At 50.1% G+C, this 20866-nt stretch overlaps 2 protein-coding genes across 5 annotated transcripts in view; both read right to left on the reverse strand.

Annotated features, from left to right (window-relative positions):
• CHD7 (chromodomain helicase DNA binding protein 7) overlaps positions 1 to 10630 on the reverse strand; it is a 128514-nt gene extending 117884 nt beyond the window's left edge. For 2 of the 4 annotated variants that reach the window (XM_083823898.1, XM_083823899.1), the window contains exons 1-2: positions 10141 to 10630; positions 7909 to 8012 (exon numbers count right to left, since the gene is read on the reverse strand). The gene's annotated coding sequence lies outside the window, so the exon portion shown is untranslated. The remainder of the gene's footprint in view (positions 1 to 7908; positions 8013 to 10140) is intronic. The other 2 variants (XM_083823896.1, XM_083823897.1) reach the window with 2 other exon arrangements.
• Positions 10631 to 10710: 80 nt separating this feature from the next.
• LOC310894083 (uncharacterized protein) lies at positions 10711 to 20644 on the reverse strand (the record flags this gene model as incomplete). Its single annotated transcript, XM_083823786.1, has 2 exons — positions 18754 to 20644; positions 10711 to 18229 (listed from the first exon to the last, which is right to left on the reverse strand). Exon 2 carries the CDS (start codon positions 11674 to 11676, stop codon positions 10711 to 10713), a length of 966 nt encoding a protein of 321 aa, XP_083679912.1. The 5' UTR covers positions 11677 to 18229; positions 18754 to 20644.
• Positions 20645 to 20866: the final 222 nt, after the last annotated feature.

Consider the following 20866-nt stretch of genomic DNA (forward strand, 5'->3'; position numbering starts at 1 on the left):
TCCAGCAGGAAAAAGATATATAAATTGAGTTCTTGCAAAGATCATAAATAGTAAGATAAGCGTAACTCAATTAGAAGAGAAGGGTAAAGAAAGCTTTGCAGATATCATACCAGTTAAAATAAAAACAAATAGCCATTGAAAAGTGACCACCAATCTCAAAAAGATGCATGACGGAGAGAAGCTACAAGAATTTTTGATGAGGAGGAAAAAGCAAAGACTTTGTGTTTTCTCCTGAAGTTGTCGCCAGTATCCAAGTAAACCTATTACAGGAGGCTGACATCCCCGTTTTCTTAAACTTCAAGAGAAAGAGCCTGGAGGGGGGCAGCCAAGCCAACAATGCATTTTACCACGGGCTGGTGCCAGCAGGCTCCTGGGTTTCTGACCCACGGTTTCTCTCTGTGGATCCATCTGCCTCTTTCTGTGATGCACGACCTACCCTGGACGTGCCACTTTGCTTGGGAAGCGAACAAGGACCAGATCCATCACTCCAAAGAGACAGCAGCAGTGAGTGGGATGCCTCCGCTTGCTCTGACGAAGCTCACACACACACAGGCCCCCCAGTGCAGAAACAACTCGTTTCAGCCTGCGCTTGAGAGAAAAAGCACCCTGCCCAAAGCACTGCCATCGTTACGCCCTACCAAATTAGATGAGGGTTTTCAGCCTTCTCAACCCTACCAGCCGCCTGCCCAAAAATCGTAACGCCAGGCAGCCTTGAAGCAGTCCACGCATCCCCGAGCACCACAGAGATGTCTTTGAACAAGCCATGAAGGAAGAGGGCAGCGGATCCCTGGCGTCCCGCCAGGGGATGACACTGGCCGCACAGCCGGCACCCCCGCTGCTCCGCAACAGCCCCCGCCAGCTGGGTTCCTCCCAGGGCAAGCATTCGGGTTGCCCAACCACCCCACGCTGCTCAGTCCAGTCGTGCCGCGAGTCACGGGCCAGCCTCGGCTGGGAAATGGCAGGTTGAGGGGCAGCGAGGCCTGCCGACAGCCTGTCAGGCCTGGTCTTCTTCCTCCTGGGGGAAGGGGAGAGGTGGTGGAAGGAGAGAAATACATCGGGAAGAGAGATTAAAACGTCTCTGTTGTGGCAGGGAAACGTCTTCTGAGAACAGAGATGGAGGCAGCTCCTTTCATCTGCCGTCGAGGTTTTCTTTTTCAATGCCCCAAAGCCAAGTAACCATTTGTCGGTGGGAGGGGGGAGAGCAAGGGAGTGAGGTGTTAGCTTATTTCCTGGAGAACTAGCCATTTAACTCGGTCACCTTAAACACAGCATTTCTTTAAATCTAACCATGATTAAGTGAAAAGGCACACAAACCACTTCCCCTCCTTCCATTTTTCTTTTTTTAGTTTCAGTGCAACATCTAGCACACGTGACTTCTAAGACTGTCATCTACTACAACAATTACCAGACCCAAGCTGGAAACCATGCTCCTGCTCTACTGCTGCCTTTAACAAGGTTGTTCTTCCAACAGCAGAGCCATTTCCACAAAACAACTCCTTCCTTCTGCATGGATATCACAAAGCTCAAATCTTGCTAAAAATAAATATTTTTTTATGAAGTACGTTCACCAAGAGTTACTCAGGTGAGTAAGGTCGCACGGGCCGTGCATTACTCCAGAACCGTAGTAAAGCTGAAATGCAGTTTTTCAGTGACCTCCTTGAGGTTACGATGGCATTAGGGAACCACGTAACTGCCTTCACTTCTGTATGAACAAACCAAAATGAAACACACCTCTGCAGAGATCAAGAGCTGAAGCTGCTCGTTCACTTCCCCTCCAAAGAACGAATGATTAAAGATGAATCAGGCTGTACTCCATTCACAGAGCTAAGCAAATGCAAAGCATAGCAGACACCTCATAACAGTACTGATAAATAAAGTGAATTACTTAGCAGGTCTCTCCCAGACTTACCTCCTGAGGCAGTCAAGAAACCCCTATTTAACTCACTTTCTGAATGATTCCTTCCTAAATCAAGAGAGATTAAATTGCTTGCTATAAGCTCTCAGTTTAATTTGTCATGGTTAAAACAACTTGAGGCAAGAATTACACTCTTAGCAGGAGTCCCCTCGTCAGAGTTTAAAGGGAACTCTGGACTCAGGTAAGCAATGGCTAGAATGACACCGGGCCTTTGCTGAACCACCCTGGCAGGACCGTACCTCTCTGTGACCTCTGCACGAAATCTGGGCCAAAATCCTCCCCAGGAACTAGCAACATAGTCTGAGTACCTCTCAAACCAACACCTGGAGAAGATGACCTGTCTGCTTTTTGCTGGGCAACAAACAACAAAATCCAACAAGTAGCTACTCCAGCCCAACAGCAGCAGAAACCAGAGCGCAGCCTCAAACAGCCAGAGGACTTTCCTAGAAATATGCCAGGCAGTTCATGCAAAAATATCATCTTCATATACTGCCTTTCAAGCTAATAACTGCAGTTATGGTTATTTAGGTATTTCCGATCCCACATAAACGATGTACATTCAAATATGAAACTAAAAGAAACCAGTTACCTGGAGTGCCAGATTTCTGGACTTCAGAGATGCTCTCCTATCCAGGAATATTTAAGATTCTGAAGATTGCCATACCCTAGCTACTAATTAAGATGCATCCTTGAAACTTTCCAGTCTCTCACCTCTGTGCAATTTTATCTCAGCCTTATCAGAGCCATTTTTGAACGTTAGCCTTTTCGTTACCTTCCTTTCCTTAATCCTCCTTATTGCAAGCATTAAAAACAAAGTTGTACCTTTCAAAGTTGTATCAACCTTTCTGTTTGTCTTATTTTCAACTCCAAGAAACACTAAACTGCTGTTTGCTGCAGTCCAGGCTGACACTCACCTTCCTGCAAGACATTTTACCAAGTAGCATTTCAGCTTTGGATTTCTATCTCAACAGCTACATCGGCAAACTGTCTCTGAAGCAAGGAAGATATTCATGTAATAAACTATCGTTAACACGGATTTCCAGCTCACTAGACCATCCAGGTTAGCAGTACCAAAGACATGAACTGAATTTCTCCATTCCTCTCACACAGGGGTTTGTGTCATATTTCTCCCAGAATAGCACTACTCCAGCACTTTCTCCAATGAAGCCTTTTCTCCTCTTTTTGTCCTGTTGCTATTTCCAAACCTCTAAAATCACAGCATTCAGCTCAGCTTCAGTTAGATTTCCCTTGAATCCTCTCTGAAAGAACGACCACCTTTCTTAGCACCTAAAAACTACCCATTTAATAAACGCTGTTTACCCTCTAAATAAATCCACAGACTTCCTGTATTAAGATCCAGGACAAAAAAGTGCCTTTGTTAAAGTCTTCCTCGGGCTTGATCCAGGTCCCGATCTCCTTCACCACTGGTCACACAGCCTTGGTTCTCCAAACCTTCCTTACTTCTTCAAGGAGCATCCCAGCCCCCCAGGCAAGCTCCTCCCCATGCCCCAAATTTCATCCTTTGGTCGGGGTTATCCTACAGCTGCTACCTTCAGTGCACAGAAAGGGTGACGGGGCCAGCCCTCTCCCACACGCCACCACGCCAAAAACCATTCCAGCCCTAACACCTAATGACAAGGGACTGCTGCCGTCACGAAAGCAGAAGTCAAAGTGATAAAACAGTTGGCGAAGGAGCCTTCAGAAAGCCACCCGCAAGCTGCAATGCCAGCTGCCCCATGCCAAGACCGCATCAGCTGGGCGCAGTCGCTGAGCTCGTCCCGCGCCAGCAACGCATCCTCCACGCTTTGGGTGGAAAGCGGTACTGTGAGGAGCTGAAATGTGTGCTTATTTTGCAACATACCCTAATTATCTAAGGCTAACAAAGAAAAACGCCACTCTGTTAAGCAAACAAAGAGTGATATAAATTGGAAAGAAGATTAAAAAGCTTGCGGAAAGGCACAATCTGAAGGGGAAAGGAAGTCTAAGGGATGTCGGAGCAGGGAGGTGGAAGGGTGGGGAATAAAAACATTTTGATTTCAGAGCAAGACTGGTTTACCTGCACCTAAGAAATCATACTTTGTACATCTGATGTACACCTCCATCAGATGCTTTTAGAAGGGAAGCTTACTTTGTAGACAGATATCAAAATAAACTGTAGGGGAGGCCGATTGCTTTCAGCATCTCTAAGAAGAAATTTTAAAGCCAGCTACCTGTTGAAGTCAGAGCAGTAAACAGTAAGCTCAACTGAAAAGCTTAAAAAGTGTCTCAAAGCCATTAAAAATTAAAGAGCTTCCAAAATTATTCAGCACTGGACTCTCCAGCATGCTGCCTATTCCCAGGCAGGTAAGCTGCCGTGCCACTTGCTATGATAACCAGCCCCTATGTAAATGAAGCCTGAGCAGAATAACCTCTAGGATCAGGCCTGGATATCTGAAATTTAATTTTCCTCTCAGGACCATTAGGATGAAGGCAGACATTTTGGCTGCAATGACTTTTTCCAGACAATTGATTCTCGAAGTTATTTATTCCCCACCATTCCCCTCAAGGCCTTCTCATCACAGCAGTTGTCTATGTCAGAGGAAGGTTGGATGCAGCTCCCGTGAAAGCCCAGCAAAACCACACCCAACATAGCTATATAGGTCACTACAAAGCAAAGGGATCCCTACATCACACCAGCAAGGGCCTCTGGTTAGCTCCTATACGCCGATAAGCCTGCAAAGTCACTGTACTTGTATGGCATCGTAACACGTAGCTCATCTGGTAACGAGCACTCTTTTACTGAATTTTAACTTTTAAATTAGATTGGTTAAATTAAGCAGTACTGCTCTTTTTTTTTTTCTCCTTTGGAAAGAAAATGTATTTAGTGGAAAAGCTGCAAAATAACCAGGATGTTTAGAAACCGAGCAGCCTTTGTGAAACAAGAGAACCCAACAGCATGAAGATCATCGGGTTGGACTTGGCTTCTCCTAGGTGCATGTTTACATCTTTGAAAAGTCACAATGTTGGAAGCTAAGAGCTAATCAGCTTTTGTATACTTAAGAATATCCTTAAGAGCTTTGTTGTCATATTCAGGCTCCTGGAATGTGTCCTTTAGGTCACAGACTGAGTCTTTTATTTATTTATTTATTTAGTATCATGTCTTCCAACTTCACGCATTGAAATTCTTACTTGGAAAGTAACTGTGACGTGGCATTTCCATGGCCACTGATCTGGGTGAAGACAGGAGCCACTGAGACTTACACGTAGGTTCTACAGATGGGAAGAAATCAGGAGGGAGAACTCTTTCATCAGGTTTGAATATCTTGTCAGAATCCTAATAACCATGTGGGATGTTTCTGCATACCGTGCCTTACTCTTTCCTCTGAAAGAGTTGTAAAAAAAAAAAAAAAATCAGTAATAATAGTTGTACTAGTTTTCTTTTGCCTTTTTATTGTTTCCAAAATACAGACAATACTTGAGACTTTCTTCCAACAAAATCCAGCGCAGCTTGTATTTGTGCACACGAGTTATTCATGGAAATATAAGTGATGGGAAGCAATGAAGTTAATGTCTGTCTCAACAACGAGGCTAAATAGATGCAGTAAATTAATACAGTAACTTTCCTGTTGGAAAAGTGAAATCTAAAGCCTCACCTACACACAAAAGACTCATTTGTACAAAAGGCAGTTTAATTATTTACCAAAATTTGCAGTTCTCTCATGTAGATTGGGAACATAAAAGTATTATTCGTGTTACTTACGGGCATCAGTTAAGCAGCCCACAAATCTGCACAGTTAGTGATCTGTTTGCAGCAGACAAATACAAAAGGGGCTGGAAGTCAGGATTTAAGGGAACCAGGGGAAGGGGGTGTTCAGACACATGCGACTCGTCAGGCAGTTGTCCGTGCCCTTGCTAGCCATGTAAATTTATTTGAATAATGCTAGGTGCACAGCAGCAAACACCAGCCAGCAGGTTCTGAACGCTTTCCATCTGAGAAACTAACATAAACATAAGATGAAGAGGAAATATGGGACAGAGCTAAGGCACAGGATTTAAGGCAACCCACGTGTTTATTTCCACACTCATCCTTCCTAGTTACTTTTTTTCCCCCTCCTCCTATCAGAACAACCTTTATGGACCACACCATGTGCTAAAAACAAAACAAAAAGCAAGCAGCCAGACGCTCTAGGAAGCTACAGACACGGCCAACCCCGGAGCCCCAACATGAGATTTTAAGCAAAACCTGCAGAGTGCCTGCACCTCGGGCCTTCCACCTTGGCAGACAAATTGCACCTGGGTTCCTGTTAGGGCTCTGAGCCCACGTCACATTCTTAGGACGAGAAACCCCACAGATTTAGGGTGCCTGAGCCAGGTCCTGCCCGAGTGGCCGGGGCCCAGCGCCGAGCCCTCTGCAACTTCGCTGGCAGCTCCTGGCACCTCTGCGTGCGGACAGCGAGCTTCACGTCCTGCCAGGGCCTAGCGTTATTTCAGCGCTAATGAGAAATACCATGGACGTTAATCAAAAGCTTTTCAGTGCTAAACAGCAAATAACTCCCCTGAAAAAAAGCCGCAATATAGCTGACCGACCCCTCGACATGAAACGGGAAGTCTTTACAGTGCTCCTTTGACCTAACCCTTTAGGTTTCCACATCACCCGAATTCAAAAGAAAGCGGTTACAGCTCTGGTCTCCCACCACTGTACAGTTTGGATTGCAATAGGCAGCATAGTCCCGCTACATCCATATTTTTGACTGATATTTTTGTGACACCACGTACCTAAAAATTACCTTTTTCCCTAAAAGGACCGTGTGATCTTCTGCTACCATTGAAACTTCCCTTGATTGCCGAAGAGGCAATAAAATCGTTTCAGATTTCAAATCTGAGCAAGTTTTTCCATTGTTTAAATAACCTACCCTGGATTTACAACTAATAACAGAAATATCATTATATTGTTAAATATTTAGTGAGATATTTGGTCAAATACGATTATCCAATTAGTATCAGCAAGTCACCAATTCAGTTAAACTTGCAATCGCAAGCATTTAGTGCTCTGAGGAGAGTCTGCTGTACAGCTTTCAAAACGATCTTTTACGTATCTCTTATTTAATAAAAAAAAAAAAAACTTAAAGAGGCTGAAAACATGCAGTTTAGGTTAACAGAAAAGCAGGACAGACTGTGCCTGAAAAATCTGACATTTTCCAGTGCTCTAGCAGGGGAAATTTTGTTTTGTGCAACTGGTTCAAACTTCGAATGATGCCTGGTAGAAAAAAACATTACTTTTTCCAAGCAGTTGTGGTTTTATCCTAGAGGAAAATCGCACACTATCTGAAGGATCTCTGCGAAACCCTGAGCAGCTGTAACACCGAACAAGAGGAAACAAACCGCGCTCCCGCTTTTAGTAGCTAGATAGGAAAATGTTAAGAACGTAATTGTCTTAATCACCTGTTACAAACCTCAGAAACAAACGGTTAATTTTCCCCTGGACTGCAGCTTGTTTTAAAAAGCATTACGAGAATTTTTCTGCTGCCGTTACGAAGGCAGAGCTCTGGGAAGAAGCTCCCCTCTAACTATCTCCTCGCTGCTAAGTTTGTCAGTGGCCCCGTTGTCTAGCGTGGGTTTTAAGCAGAGCAATGTGATTTTCCTCCCCCCCTTTCTTTTCAAACGAAAAAGAAAAAAAATGCTTTGGAAACTTTCAGGACAGAAGCTGGAGAGCTCAGAAGTTCCTCCCTTAGCAGTGCCGAGCAATGCAGAGCAGAGTCCTGCAAACGTGCCCCAAGCATCCAGCTACATTTAGCTTTCAGCCTTTTTATTATCATTGTCAATGAATGGGCCCCAGTCAAATTAAAGCTGCCATTTTAGGTTAAAGACTAGAGAGCCTCTGTTGTGCAACAGCGAGACAAAAACACTCCAAGCGACAGATGCAGCACTCATTGGAAAACGATGGATTTCAACTTTTATAAAAAAAAAAAAATCCCGATCATGCTTTTTAATATGAATTATATATTGATACTCACACATTACCGCAAACTAACGGGATTTATAATTGGGATAAATCAGCTACCCATGCTGCTAAGGTCATAGTCATTAAGATTTTTTTGCCGTCGTTAGAATGGATGATCTGTGAGGAAATGAACAGAAACATTTTTTGTTCAACTTGCTTGTTTGTGTCTCCGCTAGTCCCATATACCACGAGAAAAAAAAAAGGGGGGGGGGGACACAAGGGGGGGAAGGCAAACACATTCTCCCGAAAGCCATCTTCTAGTATAAACACAGCTTGCAATCTGCTTTGATGAAAGTAAGAAAAAAAAAAAAAATCGAGGCGCGCATCGACACACAGAAACAAACTTATTGCATTGAGGTTATTCTGATATTCCCCGAGCCAAAAAAAAAATATATCCGAGGGAGTGGGAAAGCTGCTCGCAAAGGCAAAAATCGCCCCTTTCTGTAGTCGGAAGGCACGCTCGGTACCTTCCCAAACGAAAACAAAGGCGGAAAGTGGGCAAGTACGGGGGAGAGTTGCGCGGTGCATCCAGCGATCCCTCAGTAATTCAAAGGGAACTCCCCGGGCATTGCTACTTTTCTTTTGTCCATTGTCTGTTTAAAAAAAAACTAGTTTGGACCCGGGCGGTGTGGAGAAGTGAGCGGAGGAAACCCAGCTCCGATTCCCAGCCCCTGCCCCGAAGCCGCCCCTTTCCCAGCGCTGCGCCCCCCCTATAAAAATATATAATAGGGGAAAAAATAAGAAGAAGAATAAATAAAAAAAAAAAAAGAAAAAAGGAGGAGGAAAGGAGGCGGGGGGGCGGCTCGGGGGGGTCCCCCCGCAGCGTGGGAGCGTGTCCCCCCTTCGGTGCCGCTACCGGGCTGGATGCCCGCGATGTAATGATGGCTGCTCCTCGCCTGCAGCTCCTTCTCCCTGAGACTCGCTAACAACCCTGCCCCCCTCCTCCATCCCCCCCCCCCCCGTACACACACAGACAGACAGACACACGGCCAGGACGGACGGACACCCGGCCGCACGCCCCGTCCGCTTCCCACTTCCAGCGGCTCCCGGCGGGGCGGCGGCAGGGCGCTGTGTGCGCGCCCCCCCCGCGCTTCTCTCTCTCTCTCACACACACGCACACCAACACACACCGATCCCCCCCCCCTTGCACACGCACACACACACACACACGCAGCCGCCACCCCCGGCCTGGCCTCGCACCACCTTTTCCGCTCCCCGTGCGGTAGGGAAAGAGAAGGGAGAAAAGAACCGGGGGAAGGGAAGGGGGGGGGGGGGGGGGGGGATGAGATGCGCCCCGACCCCATGTGCGTGACCCTCCGGGGCTCGCCCCCATTATGCGGCCGCCCCCAGCAGCGGCGGCAGCAGCAGCAGCAGCGCCCCGGCTGGCTCCGGTCCCTCGCCGTCCCCTCCCTCCTTTCTTTCCCCGGCCCTCGCCGCCCCCTCCCGGTGCCACCCTCCCGCCGCCGCCGGGGCAGGACAATCGCGCACACCGGAGCGGCACCGCGTGCTCCTTCCTCCTCCTCCTCCTCCTCCTCCTCCCCGCCCGCCTTCCTGGGGGTGCCCCGGCCCCCATGTGCCGGCCGGGAGCGCGGTGCTGCCGGGCGGGGCCGTGCCGAGCCGAGCCGGGCCGGGAAGCGCCCTCACTTTGTTAGCGCTTGTTGTGCTCGGCAGCCCCGGCAGCGTGGTCAGCCCCGGGGACGGAGGCGGAGGGGGGGGGGGGGGGGGAGGGAGGGAGAGCGCTCCCTCGGCCCCGCCGCCCAGTTTCGCTCAACTTTTCCCGGATTTTCAGCCGCCCTCCAAACTTGCCGAGAGGACCGGAGTGTGTGTGGGGGGGAAGGAAAGGAGCGGGGGGGGGAGGGAAGGCGGGGAGGGGAAGGGGAAGGGGCGCCGCCGCTCCGGCTCCCCGGTGCCCTCCCCTCCCCCGAGGCAGGCGGGCGGCCGGCCGGCCGCAGCACAACAAAAAGCCATTTACACCCGGGGAAGTGCCCCGCTGAGCGCGGCCCCCCCGCCTCGCACCGAGCCGCCACGGGGCGCAGCATCCCCCACACGCACCCCGAACCCCCCCACACCCCCCCGGGACCCCCCTCCCCCAAACGCCCCCTTTCCCCAAAACGCCCCCTATTCCCCAAAACGCCCCCTACTCCCCAAAACGCCCCCTACTCCCCTCGCACAACCCCCCCCCCAACACCACCACCCCCCCCCCCAGCCTTAGCCCCGCCGGGGACCTGCCTCCCCGGTCACTCACCGGGCCGGTGCGGGGCCGTCGGGGGCCGGTGTCCCCCGCTCGCTCCCTCGCTGCCCTCCGCCGAGGGGCCGGGGAGGAGGAGGGGACACGCTCCGGAGTTGGTGCCGCTGGCCGGGGGGGGCTCGCACACGCACACGGAGTTGCTCGCTCGGCCCGGGGCTGGGCTAAGAGGGGAGGAGAGGAGAGGAGAAGGAGGGGGGGGGGGGGGGGGAGATCCCTGGCCGGGGCGGGCGGGCGAGAGGAGGGGTGGAAGGGAGGGGAGGGAGAGGAAGGGTCAGCGCGGGGCTCGGGCAGTTTCGGGCTCTCCGCCGGGTCCCGGCTCCGCTTCGCTCCTTTGTGTAATTTCACTCGATTCAAGTTTAATCCGATAGTTCCCGAGCGCGCCCGCAGGAGCCGAGCCGAGCGAGACACCAGCCAGCCAGGCGGCTGCCGCGGCTGCCGCCCCCTCCCTCTCCCTTCTCCCTCCTCCTCCTCCTCCTCTTCCCCTCCCTCCGCCGCCACAAGGCGCGCCCCCGACACCGCCCCCTCCCCGGGGGCGAGCGCGGCCGCGCGCCCCGCCCCGCCGCGACGTCACCGCCCCGCCCGGCATAATTTATGCGGGGAGGGGGGGGGGGCAAAAAAAAGGGGAAAAAAAAAGGAAAAAAAAAAAGGGAAAAAAAAAAAGGGGAAAAAAAGAAAGAAAAAAATAATAAAAAAAGAAGAAGCAGCAGCAAAACGCGCGGCGGGGGGGGAAGGGCACGGGGTCACCCCCCCCCCCGCGGCCTGTTGGGGTCCCACGAGGAGCGGGGGGGGCTGCGGAGCCCCCGGGCTTGGGGTCGGGGTCGGGGTCGAGGGGAGCGGCGGCGACCCCATGCAAATGCCCCGGGGCCGCCCCCGGCCCGCCCCCGTGTGCCCCGGCCCGGGGGTGGAGGGGTTATTTGGGGGGGCACAGCCCGGTCCCCTCCCGTCCAAAGGGGCGCTCTCGGCGTGGCTGCAGGGGGGGGCGGCTTCAAACTTGAGGAGGAAAAGCTCTGAGGGGTCCCGGCCCCCCCGGTGGGGCCGTCCCGGATGGACTTTGGCCGGGCCGCAGCGGCCATTTGAGGCCGCGCCTCGCCCCGGGCCGCATGGCCTCGCATCCCACCAAAAAGGGGGTGAGCGGTGTCCCCTCCTCGCCCTGCGCCCGCAGCGCCTTTTCGGGGACTCTGCTCGTGCTACGGGACAGAGTCGGAGCAGCGGAGGTGGCACCGTTGTGGGGTTCCCATGCAGCACCTTGCTGGTTCCCATCGCCTCTCCCAGCGCGTTGGCCAACGCAACGCCGAAAGCCCCGCTCGCGTCTCGTCTTCGCCCCGCTGCCCCAGGCGGCCACCAAAGCAGGGCCGTGGCCACCCTGAGGAACGCAGTGCCCATATCCGGGCCTGCTCCTCGGGGGAGCAGGCCAACAAGGCTCAGGCTGTGGTTGCCCCGGCCTCCTGGGGGCTGTCCCACACCTCCGACCAAAATACTCGCCCAGGAGCCGTGAGCACAGCGCGTTCCCTCTTCTTCGTAGTGGTCTTCCATAAAGTTAAAAATAGCAAGTGGAAATAGCGTCTAAAAAAAACCCCGCCAACTTTAAAGCAGCATATGCCCCAAGTATGCCTTCACCAAAGTTGCTGGGTTTACGATCATGCTATTTTTAACATGCATTTCTCCACCATGTGAAAACAAGCCCGCCGAGGTATCCTCCCAACTTACCAAGTGTCATCAGTTTCAGTTTTCTCTTGCAGTTGTTGACAGACCAGGGAGTAAACAGCCTAGAAATACTGACTTACCTGGAAGTCTGGTTTTCTGCACGCATCACCTGGCTGCATCCCTACTCCAGCACCCCAGCACCTCAGCACGGCACAAACTCACCTGGAGCGCCCCTTGCTTTCAAAGATTTAAGTTCTCCAAGATTTAGGGGCCAGAGAAACTCATTCTGAGACCAACTGCCAGCAGCCTCACTGCTCCCCCTAGAAACTTGTTTCAGTTTCTTGTTGAGCAGAAATCAGATTGCAAAGCTTCCGAGCATAAAAAATGCTTCAAGAACACCGCGGTGACGGGACCGGGCAAGCAAAGAAACGCAGCGTCTCTCTGAAAAGCGTGTAACGTCGCCAGCAATGAGGGGGACACGCATAGGGACTTAGTCAAATATTGCATTCCAAGAAAAAAGAGAGCGCCCGACTCTCTCCTGAGTGCCTCTCTCCACTGGCACAGAAGCTCAGGTCCCATAAACCGTACCTCCTTCGGCCGTGGCCTGTGAAACCAGCTGGCTTACTGCTCAGGTGATGCAGAGTCGAAGGGAATTCCCAAACACTTTCCAGTGCTAGAAGAAACAGAATCCCCGAGTGGCGCTTTCACAAAGCGGGGGAGAATTACGGCAGCTCTCCAGCTCCGCATTAGCAGTGGGAAATAGGGAGCTAGGAAAAGTACCGCTCGTGTTTCAATGCTCACAGGCGGGACGTGGTCCTTACGAGGCCTGTGTTAACGTACACAAGTACTCCACGGTAGTACATGACCTAGACGAAATACATCATTGCGCAGCTGCTATGGAGGAAAGCGTTTTGAAACTTTAACTCGTTCGCCTGCCAGTCCCCAAAGAGAAAGTCGTAACGCCCCGAGTTATCGACAGGCGCTTCGCAGCTGGATAGGAGAGTGAAGAAACAGCGAGGTGGAAGTCTTCGTGATTACCTTTATTGGTAACAGCTTATTAAAATATCCAAGAGATGACAGGGAGGAAAATTCCCTTGTAGTCGCCCAACCCTCCGTACGCTGCTGGAGCCAAGCAATCCATATGATGCAGGCAGCCATTTGGCTAGCAGATTAGGAGGAATTTGCATGAATGGCTGAGAATTTCAACAGCAGTTGCAGAGCAAGGGCATGTGTACCAACAGAACCCAAATGCATTGCTACACTTTACCTGACTAGGTAAAGTTTCAAGGTGGGGATAGTTTGTACAAAGCTGAGCCAGTCACTCTGTAAGGCGGGCATAATTACGCAGAGATAAGTTAATGTACACTGTAAGAAGTAAGGCACGGAGATTAGGGGGCAGAATTTACATCTGTTTTAAAACATCACTATTACAAAATGCAAATGATTTAGCATCACATGAAAACACAAAGGAAGGTTATTTATTCGGCAGACTTCGAAGAACCAGCATTTCTTTTAAAAGGCAGGTACGGTGAAATGTGTTCTCAAGATCTAGACACTGCCGCTTCGGGAGAAGGCCGAATGACATCCTGCGGCGCTGAGTCCCCCGCCAAGCTGCGCGCAGTTAGACCTCCGGGGCCCCAGCAGTGTATGCCTCATTTCTGACAACACAGTCTGGGAGTTTCGCCTCTTTGAGGACTGTAGACAGTGAGCTCAGAGCAACCCTGCCTGCGAAAAAGCTCGGCCAAGTACGCCTGCCTCCTCGCCGCTCAGCACTGCGGTGGTCCAGACCTCATCAGGTCCCACAGAAAGTGCACGTGCTTGTTCCACAGCCTCCGGGTGACCTCTCCCCAGAAGCTGCTTGGTTTTGGTGAAGGAACTTGTAGTTCCCAAAGAAATTCTGTACAGCTGTGCAGAATTTCTGTACAGAAATTCCTCAGCAGCTTCTCATCTTTATTTTTCTTTTTACTTTTTTTTTTTTTTTTTTTTCTGGTTGTGCCAGGAGAGACGTGAAGCTGCACCAGGAGCCAAAGCTCCCGATGCAGAAGACCCGTGTGGCAGAGTCGCTGCCCTTCAGGCACTTGAGGGGCGGCATTTGGGATGCCATTCCACCGCCGCAAACAATCTGAGGCTTTATGTTTTGTCCCGTGATTGGCGGGAAGTGGCTCCTAAATCGCACGACCCCAAAACACACTCACGTTTTATTCCTCTCCGGACATTATTTCAGCCAAATGGGGAAGAAGTAAGAAAGACAAATGGTTTCTTTTTCTTTCACAACTGAAAGTTTTACTCAAAGCTTCTCAGAAATCAGGCAGCAGTGGAAGCACACGAGACTGAGAGGGCTAAGTGGCCCAAAGGGCACAGATGATAATGATGTGCCGTACGCTGGAGGAAAACAATATCCCTTTCTTTAGAAGAAATTGCTCACCACCTTACCGCACGCTGAAATACTGAAAGCACACGGACTTGGGTTAGCATCAGGCAGCAGCAGAACAAGCAGCGCTAACCATTTCGGCTACAAAGCCAGGCGCGTCAGAAATACAAGTGCTACAAGGAGCCACCCTGTGGCACCAGCAAGCTAAGGGAGCAGAGGGCAAGGCAGGGTAGACGGGTTTTATTTATTTATTTTTTTTCTTTTCGAAAGTCACGCCAGCGGGAGCGACCGACGCAGGCTGGAACCGGCCCAAGCGGCCGCAGCCACGGCAGGGAACGCCTGGGCTGCGGGGCTGAGGCGGGGGGGCAGAGGGGCAGCGAGCTCTGGCACTTGGCCCCCACACGCCGCTCGCCTGGGGGGACAAAGCCCCCTGGGGGGAGTCCAGCAACAGCGAGTAACGCTCCTTCCGTGCTGGGGAAGCTTTTGGAGGTCCTAATGGTATGGGAACAGGGACAAGAGGTGGCTCTCCCATGGCTAACTGAAGTGGGCAACCCAGGGCCATGAAGGGGGGGTCGCGGATGTGCCCTGAGCCCGCAGGTCTCTGAAACGCCGCCCAGGCGCTGCCACTTGCTGAGGACAGCAAGAGGACGCAAGGGCTGGGCCGCAAGGGCAATAAAAACCTTGCTCTCCTTCTCAAATAGGCTCCCCGCTTGGCTCGGTAAGAAGCAAGGTTTCTCACCTTTTCCTCTGAATTCTGAGGTTTAATGAGTCGGTGCCCAACCGCCCACCGCAGCCCTCCGGTTCCGAGCACCCCTGGAGACGAGACGCTCGGTTAGAGGGGCAAGGACAGAGAGTTCTTACAGGAACGGAACAACCGTGGGGAGCTGACCTGCCCCACAACACCTGCGAGGACATGTGCTCTCGGGCCGTGACGTGAGTGGCAGTTTTGCCGCCAGCCCCGCTTTCGGCGCGCAGAAGCAGCGCTGAAGGCTCCCGTCCCCATCCCTGCCCGCCCGGTGGAACATGCCCCATCTTATATGGAGAGCCACGGCTGCTATCACGGTGCCGCCGGCTTCTGACCTTTGTCCTTAATAAATGGAACACATCATATCTCAGAATGAAGTCACACACCCCGGCGCAAGCATCAGCTGACATAAAAATACGGCAACTCCTCTGCTGAGCCACACAAGCTGCCACCAACATCACTTCCTTCTTCAGCGCAAAGTTCAGCTCGAGGGCTCCACCCTGACTCAGAGCCGCCTGTAAAATTGGATCTGACGAGCCGAGAGATCACGTCTCCTCTCCGTGAGCAGGACTTTCCGCAGCAGCTACGTTTCGTTGGAACTTCCTCACGCCCAGCCCGGGGGAGGGAGGGAGCTGGTGAGTGTGGGAAACGCCGCGGCAGTCGCAGAGTTCACCTGCCAAGGAAGTGAGAGGTTGACTTTCGCGTTTCCCGTCAGCTTTCCTTCGAGAACGATTTTTTTCAGACAAGGTACCGAATGACTCGTGCTTTCTACGGGTTGGAGAGCAGGAGCGACTTGTCGCTATTATTTTCCCGGCTTTTAAACGTTCAGGAAGCACCCAGGTGCCAAATTCTAGGGTACAGTCAGAAATACCTACACAAGCAGTGGTCACTTATTTAAAATGGGAGGCAATTTGAAAAAACACAGCCAAACAGGCATTTACGATATCCTTGAAAAATAAACTAGTTATTTTTGCTACTGAGGTTCACTGCGAAAAAGCTGTTTTAAATTGTTTCTTGAAATTCTTACACTAAAAATGCAGAGAGGAATGTGTTAAGTTTTGTAACTTTCCCATCTATTTTTTGGAAACAATGAAAAAAAAAATTCATTTGCCCATCCAGGTCAGCTAGGTGTGTTCTTCTCTGATTCTTTTTCTACCCCGAAAGAGGATCACCTAATAAGATGAAACTGCTTCCTCGTTAAACTCGCGTCCAGTCCCCTCGCTGCTCAGTAAACCTCTGGCAAGAGGGCTCTGAAGAGAGCGTCTGGTGCCGCCTGGCCACAGAGAGACGGGGTGAAGGAGTCCCAGGCAACCCCCGTGAGATGTTTGTCTAACCTGTTCTTAGAAGCCCCCGAGGAAGCAGATCCCCTAACTTTCTAAGGGGCTGGTTCTGGTATTTCACTACCACAACCTAAAAGTGACTCTTGCATCTCCCCCCCCCTCCTAACGCCCAACCTAAAGCATCCTCCCACCCTCCTAACAGCCAGTCGGAAACATCTCCCTCTTACCCACCTCTCCCTCAGCACTCAAAAACCTCTTGCCTTTTGCACATAGTGGAAACTTATCCAAATCACTCTCGAACTTCCTCTTCAGACTCAGTATACTTCTTTCTACACATCCTTTTATATTCTACATCTCTTTTTTTTTTTCTTGCGCTATCCTGAACTTTATTTTTCAGCAGAGAGCACGAAACATAATGCAATAGTACAGCTGAGGCCTCACCAGCACTTAGTGGAGTCATCTTTACCTCTTACTCTATGACTTACATATGCCACCTATTGATAAATCCTAAGAGAGCATTGTATTTTGCAAAAGCATTGCGTTGCCTGTTGCTATTTTGCTAGCGATTCTCTACGCACCCCATACAACCACCTAACTAGTTTTCTCCAAGAAATTGGTGATTGTTTTAATCGAATTTCACTTTTCCGTTTGTTAAGGTCATTTCGATTTCTGAACTGATCATCCGCAGCAGTCACCGTCCGCCCCGGTTTGGTGTAATTTATACATTTCATAAACATGCTCTGCATTACAGCAATCCATACTATCCTTTGTGTTTTCCTACACTGCATTTATCACAGTAGTATCTCAGTGCGTTACCGCAGAGCAATCGGTGACATCTCTTCTGTCTCCCTCCCTCTCAGGAAGGGTGTGCATGGAGAGTTTTGCTTCAGAAGGCTATCAGGACATACATAAAACCACCACACATTCATGTAGAGGAGACAAAAGAAATTGTTGTTTTCACCTCAGACCCATCCCTGAGAAAACTGTTTCATATACAGTTACGTTTAACATTTATCATAGACTTCTGCTGCAACAGAGTAGCAAAGTTGTCGGCTGTGATCTTCATTTCATTGGCACTGAGCGCTCGAGGAGAAGGGCCCGAGCCCTGAATATGAAGCAGTACTGTATGGAAACAGCATCACGGGGAGGACAAGGATAACACACACACACTGCAGCCTGCATCAAGTATGGTGGGTACTGGGATGGTCAAAGAGTGTGAGATAGATTCAGCAAACATATAAGGATGTAAACTTACTTGTACAATCTTCATAGTTTATACGATCCAGCCAAATGCATGTCCCTTGCTCAGCACTTCATTGCAAGAAAAGAAACAACCACCTGGCTAAGTAGAGTTTGATCATCAAGGTACTTAAAACAATACACTGTTAAATTGCATTTTACAAACATTACATTTAAAATTGAATTTAATAAAGTATACTCTGATAATACCAGCTCACAGATAAAGGAACGCCTCACTCCAGCTGCACAGTTCATAGGAGAAATGTTGTATCCGATGCCATGAGATGCTGTGCACTTGTCATTCTTGCTGACATTATTTGAAAGTAGAGGTGTTCAGCAGCGGTAAGTGCCAATCACAGAGAGATAAATCTAGAGTCACGGGTCGCTGTTAAAAGCACCACCACCATCTAACGTCTCATTTTGTATCCCTCCACTCTGCGTCTTTAATCTTTCTGTCTTGCATCTAAAATTTGTCCTATGCTTAGAGAGAAATACCTCAGCTCTGCAGCGCTGAGAGAACTCCACTGGAAACCCGCCAGAAATTCATCTGCTCTATGCATAAGTTTATTTATACTTTGTGTATTACCGGTACCTTGCACAATCATTATATTACTCGTACATTCTCAGCAGATGAACTTGCTTATTTCAGTTAAGGCAATAAGGCCTCGTGTCTTCATCCTGCGGTTGCAGAAGAGGGAGGAGATGTGCGTTGCGTCCGTAATGCCACAGGTCACACTTAGTAGGCCACACAGTAAGTATCGCTGCGCCGAATGGCACAACTTTTAAGCAACGGACCAATTGTTTTCTCTGAAAAAATGCAAGCCAGAACATGCCGTATTTTTAGCACTGAGCACACAGATTATACCGCCGCTTCTAAGAAGGCAGGATTTCACTTGCTCTTCTACAACTTAAGAGAAAAGAAGATGTAAAGCAGTGGCTGGAAGGCAAGAGGTACAGCATTAGCACTAATATAAAGCCTTAGCACTAATATTCACTGTTTAATCTTTGGTGTAGTAGGTTGCCCACGTGACTTTTCAGTCAGAAGACTGCACGTGCAGTCAGTGGTTTTTTTTTTCTATTTAATAAATGATCTACAATTTCCATCCTTCAGTCCATAAGACAATAAGAAATGTTTATAAAGGAGCTAAAAAGCTCAAACACAATGGCATCCTTACTCATGCCAACTTCTTAGAAACCAAGTGTAACGGTGCATAAAAGCTACTTGTTTTCTTTAGAGATAGGCTTAATCCTTAAAGTAACATTTCTGGCTGTATGGTCACCATCAGCAGATGTGCTACATTTTGTACAAGAAACTTCCCTGCAACATTTACATGTCCATGATTCAACGTAAATAAGGGTAGGTATTGCATCTCGGTCGAGCGGCCACCGCTTTCTTGCACTTGAAGCTCAGTCTCAAAGGCAGGCTGTTCTCAGGGCCTCGACGACAGGGAATTGCAGCAGTGTGGAGGGAGGAGCAGGAAAAGGCCCACTTCCACCTGGAGTTGCTTTTTATAAGCCTCCTTGCTGCCAAACAGGCAATCCCAGTGCTTAGGAGGATTGCCCCACGGGAGCCTTTCCGACAAAGACACAAATACGTAGTTTATTCTTGATCCTGAAAAAGAATAAAAGGAGAACTTCCAGAGAAATAAAGACAGGAATCACATGCTCCGTCCAAATACTGGATTTTTTTTTTTTTGTAGTTAATGTTTTGTTTTGTTTTCTGTTTGTTTTGTCGCAAGTCTTCACAGAGATTTGAGGCTAGTAAGCTGCAGATTCCCTAATACAGGGAGCAGCAGCAGGTATCGCAATAAAAGGATCAGTGTAGGTGGGCCTCGGATTTTTGTCAGGCAGAAAATACAATTATACTCAGAAGTTCTCCTGTGCCAAAGACAGCAGCACATCAAACACTTTATACTGTCCTAGGCTTTTTTTTTTTTTTAATGTATATATTTATACAAAGGCACAATGTCATCGTAAGAGTTATTATCAAAGCCAGTGAGTCCTCAAACTTTCATACCAATCCCTAGAAATAATCTTTTGAAAAACACAGATCTTAACTACACAAGGAAAAAAAAAAAAAAGCTCTGAAAAAATTATAGGCAATAAACATTTTTTTAAAATCTTCTTTTTTGTTGTATCTCCAAGTCTAAATGTCAAAAAATTCCAGTAGCTTAAAATACTGCAAGAACGTTAAACCTATCCTTCACCTCAAATCATCAGTTCTGCTGCACATTTTTTGCCTCTTTAAAACCGAAAACCCAGATCCAGCTTTTAGCAGAAGTCGGACTATTGCTTCACCGTGATTAGATATAAGCAAAGGAAAACAAACAAACGGACTCGGGGCCTAACGCTGTCAACATTTGTTCCATCCACCGCGCTTTACTCAATACCGCTCAGCAGTAACACGCGTGGTAGTTTTTGCAAGATCACGGCCTTGTTTTAGTATAACACAATCAAGATAATTTTTACAAGGTCAGAAAGTTGGAATAAGAGGAAACAAAATCCAGGCCGGTTGTGTCTGGAATCAATTAAGCTTATGTGCTTTTCAGATGCTGCTGCTTGTCTTGCTATTAAAAAGTTTTTTGACGTATGTGTACTATTGGTGCGCACCCAGAAGCATGCGTTTCATGCATTTCTCCACGTATTTATGCCCACGTGAGCCAGGGGAGTCCGAAAACGGCGAAGAGGCGTGCATCTGCGTGGCTTAAGCGGTTTCACCCTTCTTCCAGCCTGGTTATCTGCCCCCCCGTGACACCAGGCGTGCCCAGGGTGTGCGGTACCTGTCCGAAAAGCAAATTACAGCTATAGGAGATGTCTGGGCAAATGCTCCCGGTGTTTTCAGGATGTGGAGTGAAGAGAAGAGGTTATTTCCTCTACAAGACGAGACCGTCTACGCTTCGTGTTCAGCAACGAACCGTCACAGGAAAGTTTATTGAAAAGCTGACTTTGTCGGTTTGTGCCGTCGGTGGGCTCAGGTAGGGGTGCAGGAGGGAGCCCTGTCAGCTGGGCTGCCGGACACCAACCTCAGCGCCCTCACGGGGCACCCCGGGTGCCACCACCCCGTTCCCTCGCGGCCCCTCGCCCCCCTTCACCGAGGGACCCCCCCAGGGACCCCCCCTCGGGCCGTGCGGGGCCGTCGCTGCTGCCCCGGGCTACCTGCGCCCCTCCCCCCGTTGCCATGGCGACCGCAGCGCTGAGGCGAGCCGGGCCGGGCCCCAGGCCGCCAGGGGCACCGCGGGGCTCCCCCCCCGGCTCCTCCCCCCCCACCCCACCATTTTTGGCCCTCTTCTACCCCAAAACCCTGCCCGCCCCCCCCCCCCCCCCCCCGGGGGGAAACCCCCTCCCCTCCCCCCTCAGGGCAAGCACCGCCCCTCCCCCCCAACGGCCACTCCGCCCGTGACGTCACCCCGAGGGCGGGTTTTACCCCGCCGATGATTGACAGCT

Source organism: Anser anser (assembly GCF_964211835.1).
Source record: "Anser anser genome assembly, chromosome: 2".
Taxonomy (NCBI): domain Eukaryota; kingdom Metazoa; phylum Chordata; class Aves; order Anseriformes; family Anatidae; genus Anser; species Anser anser.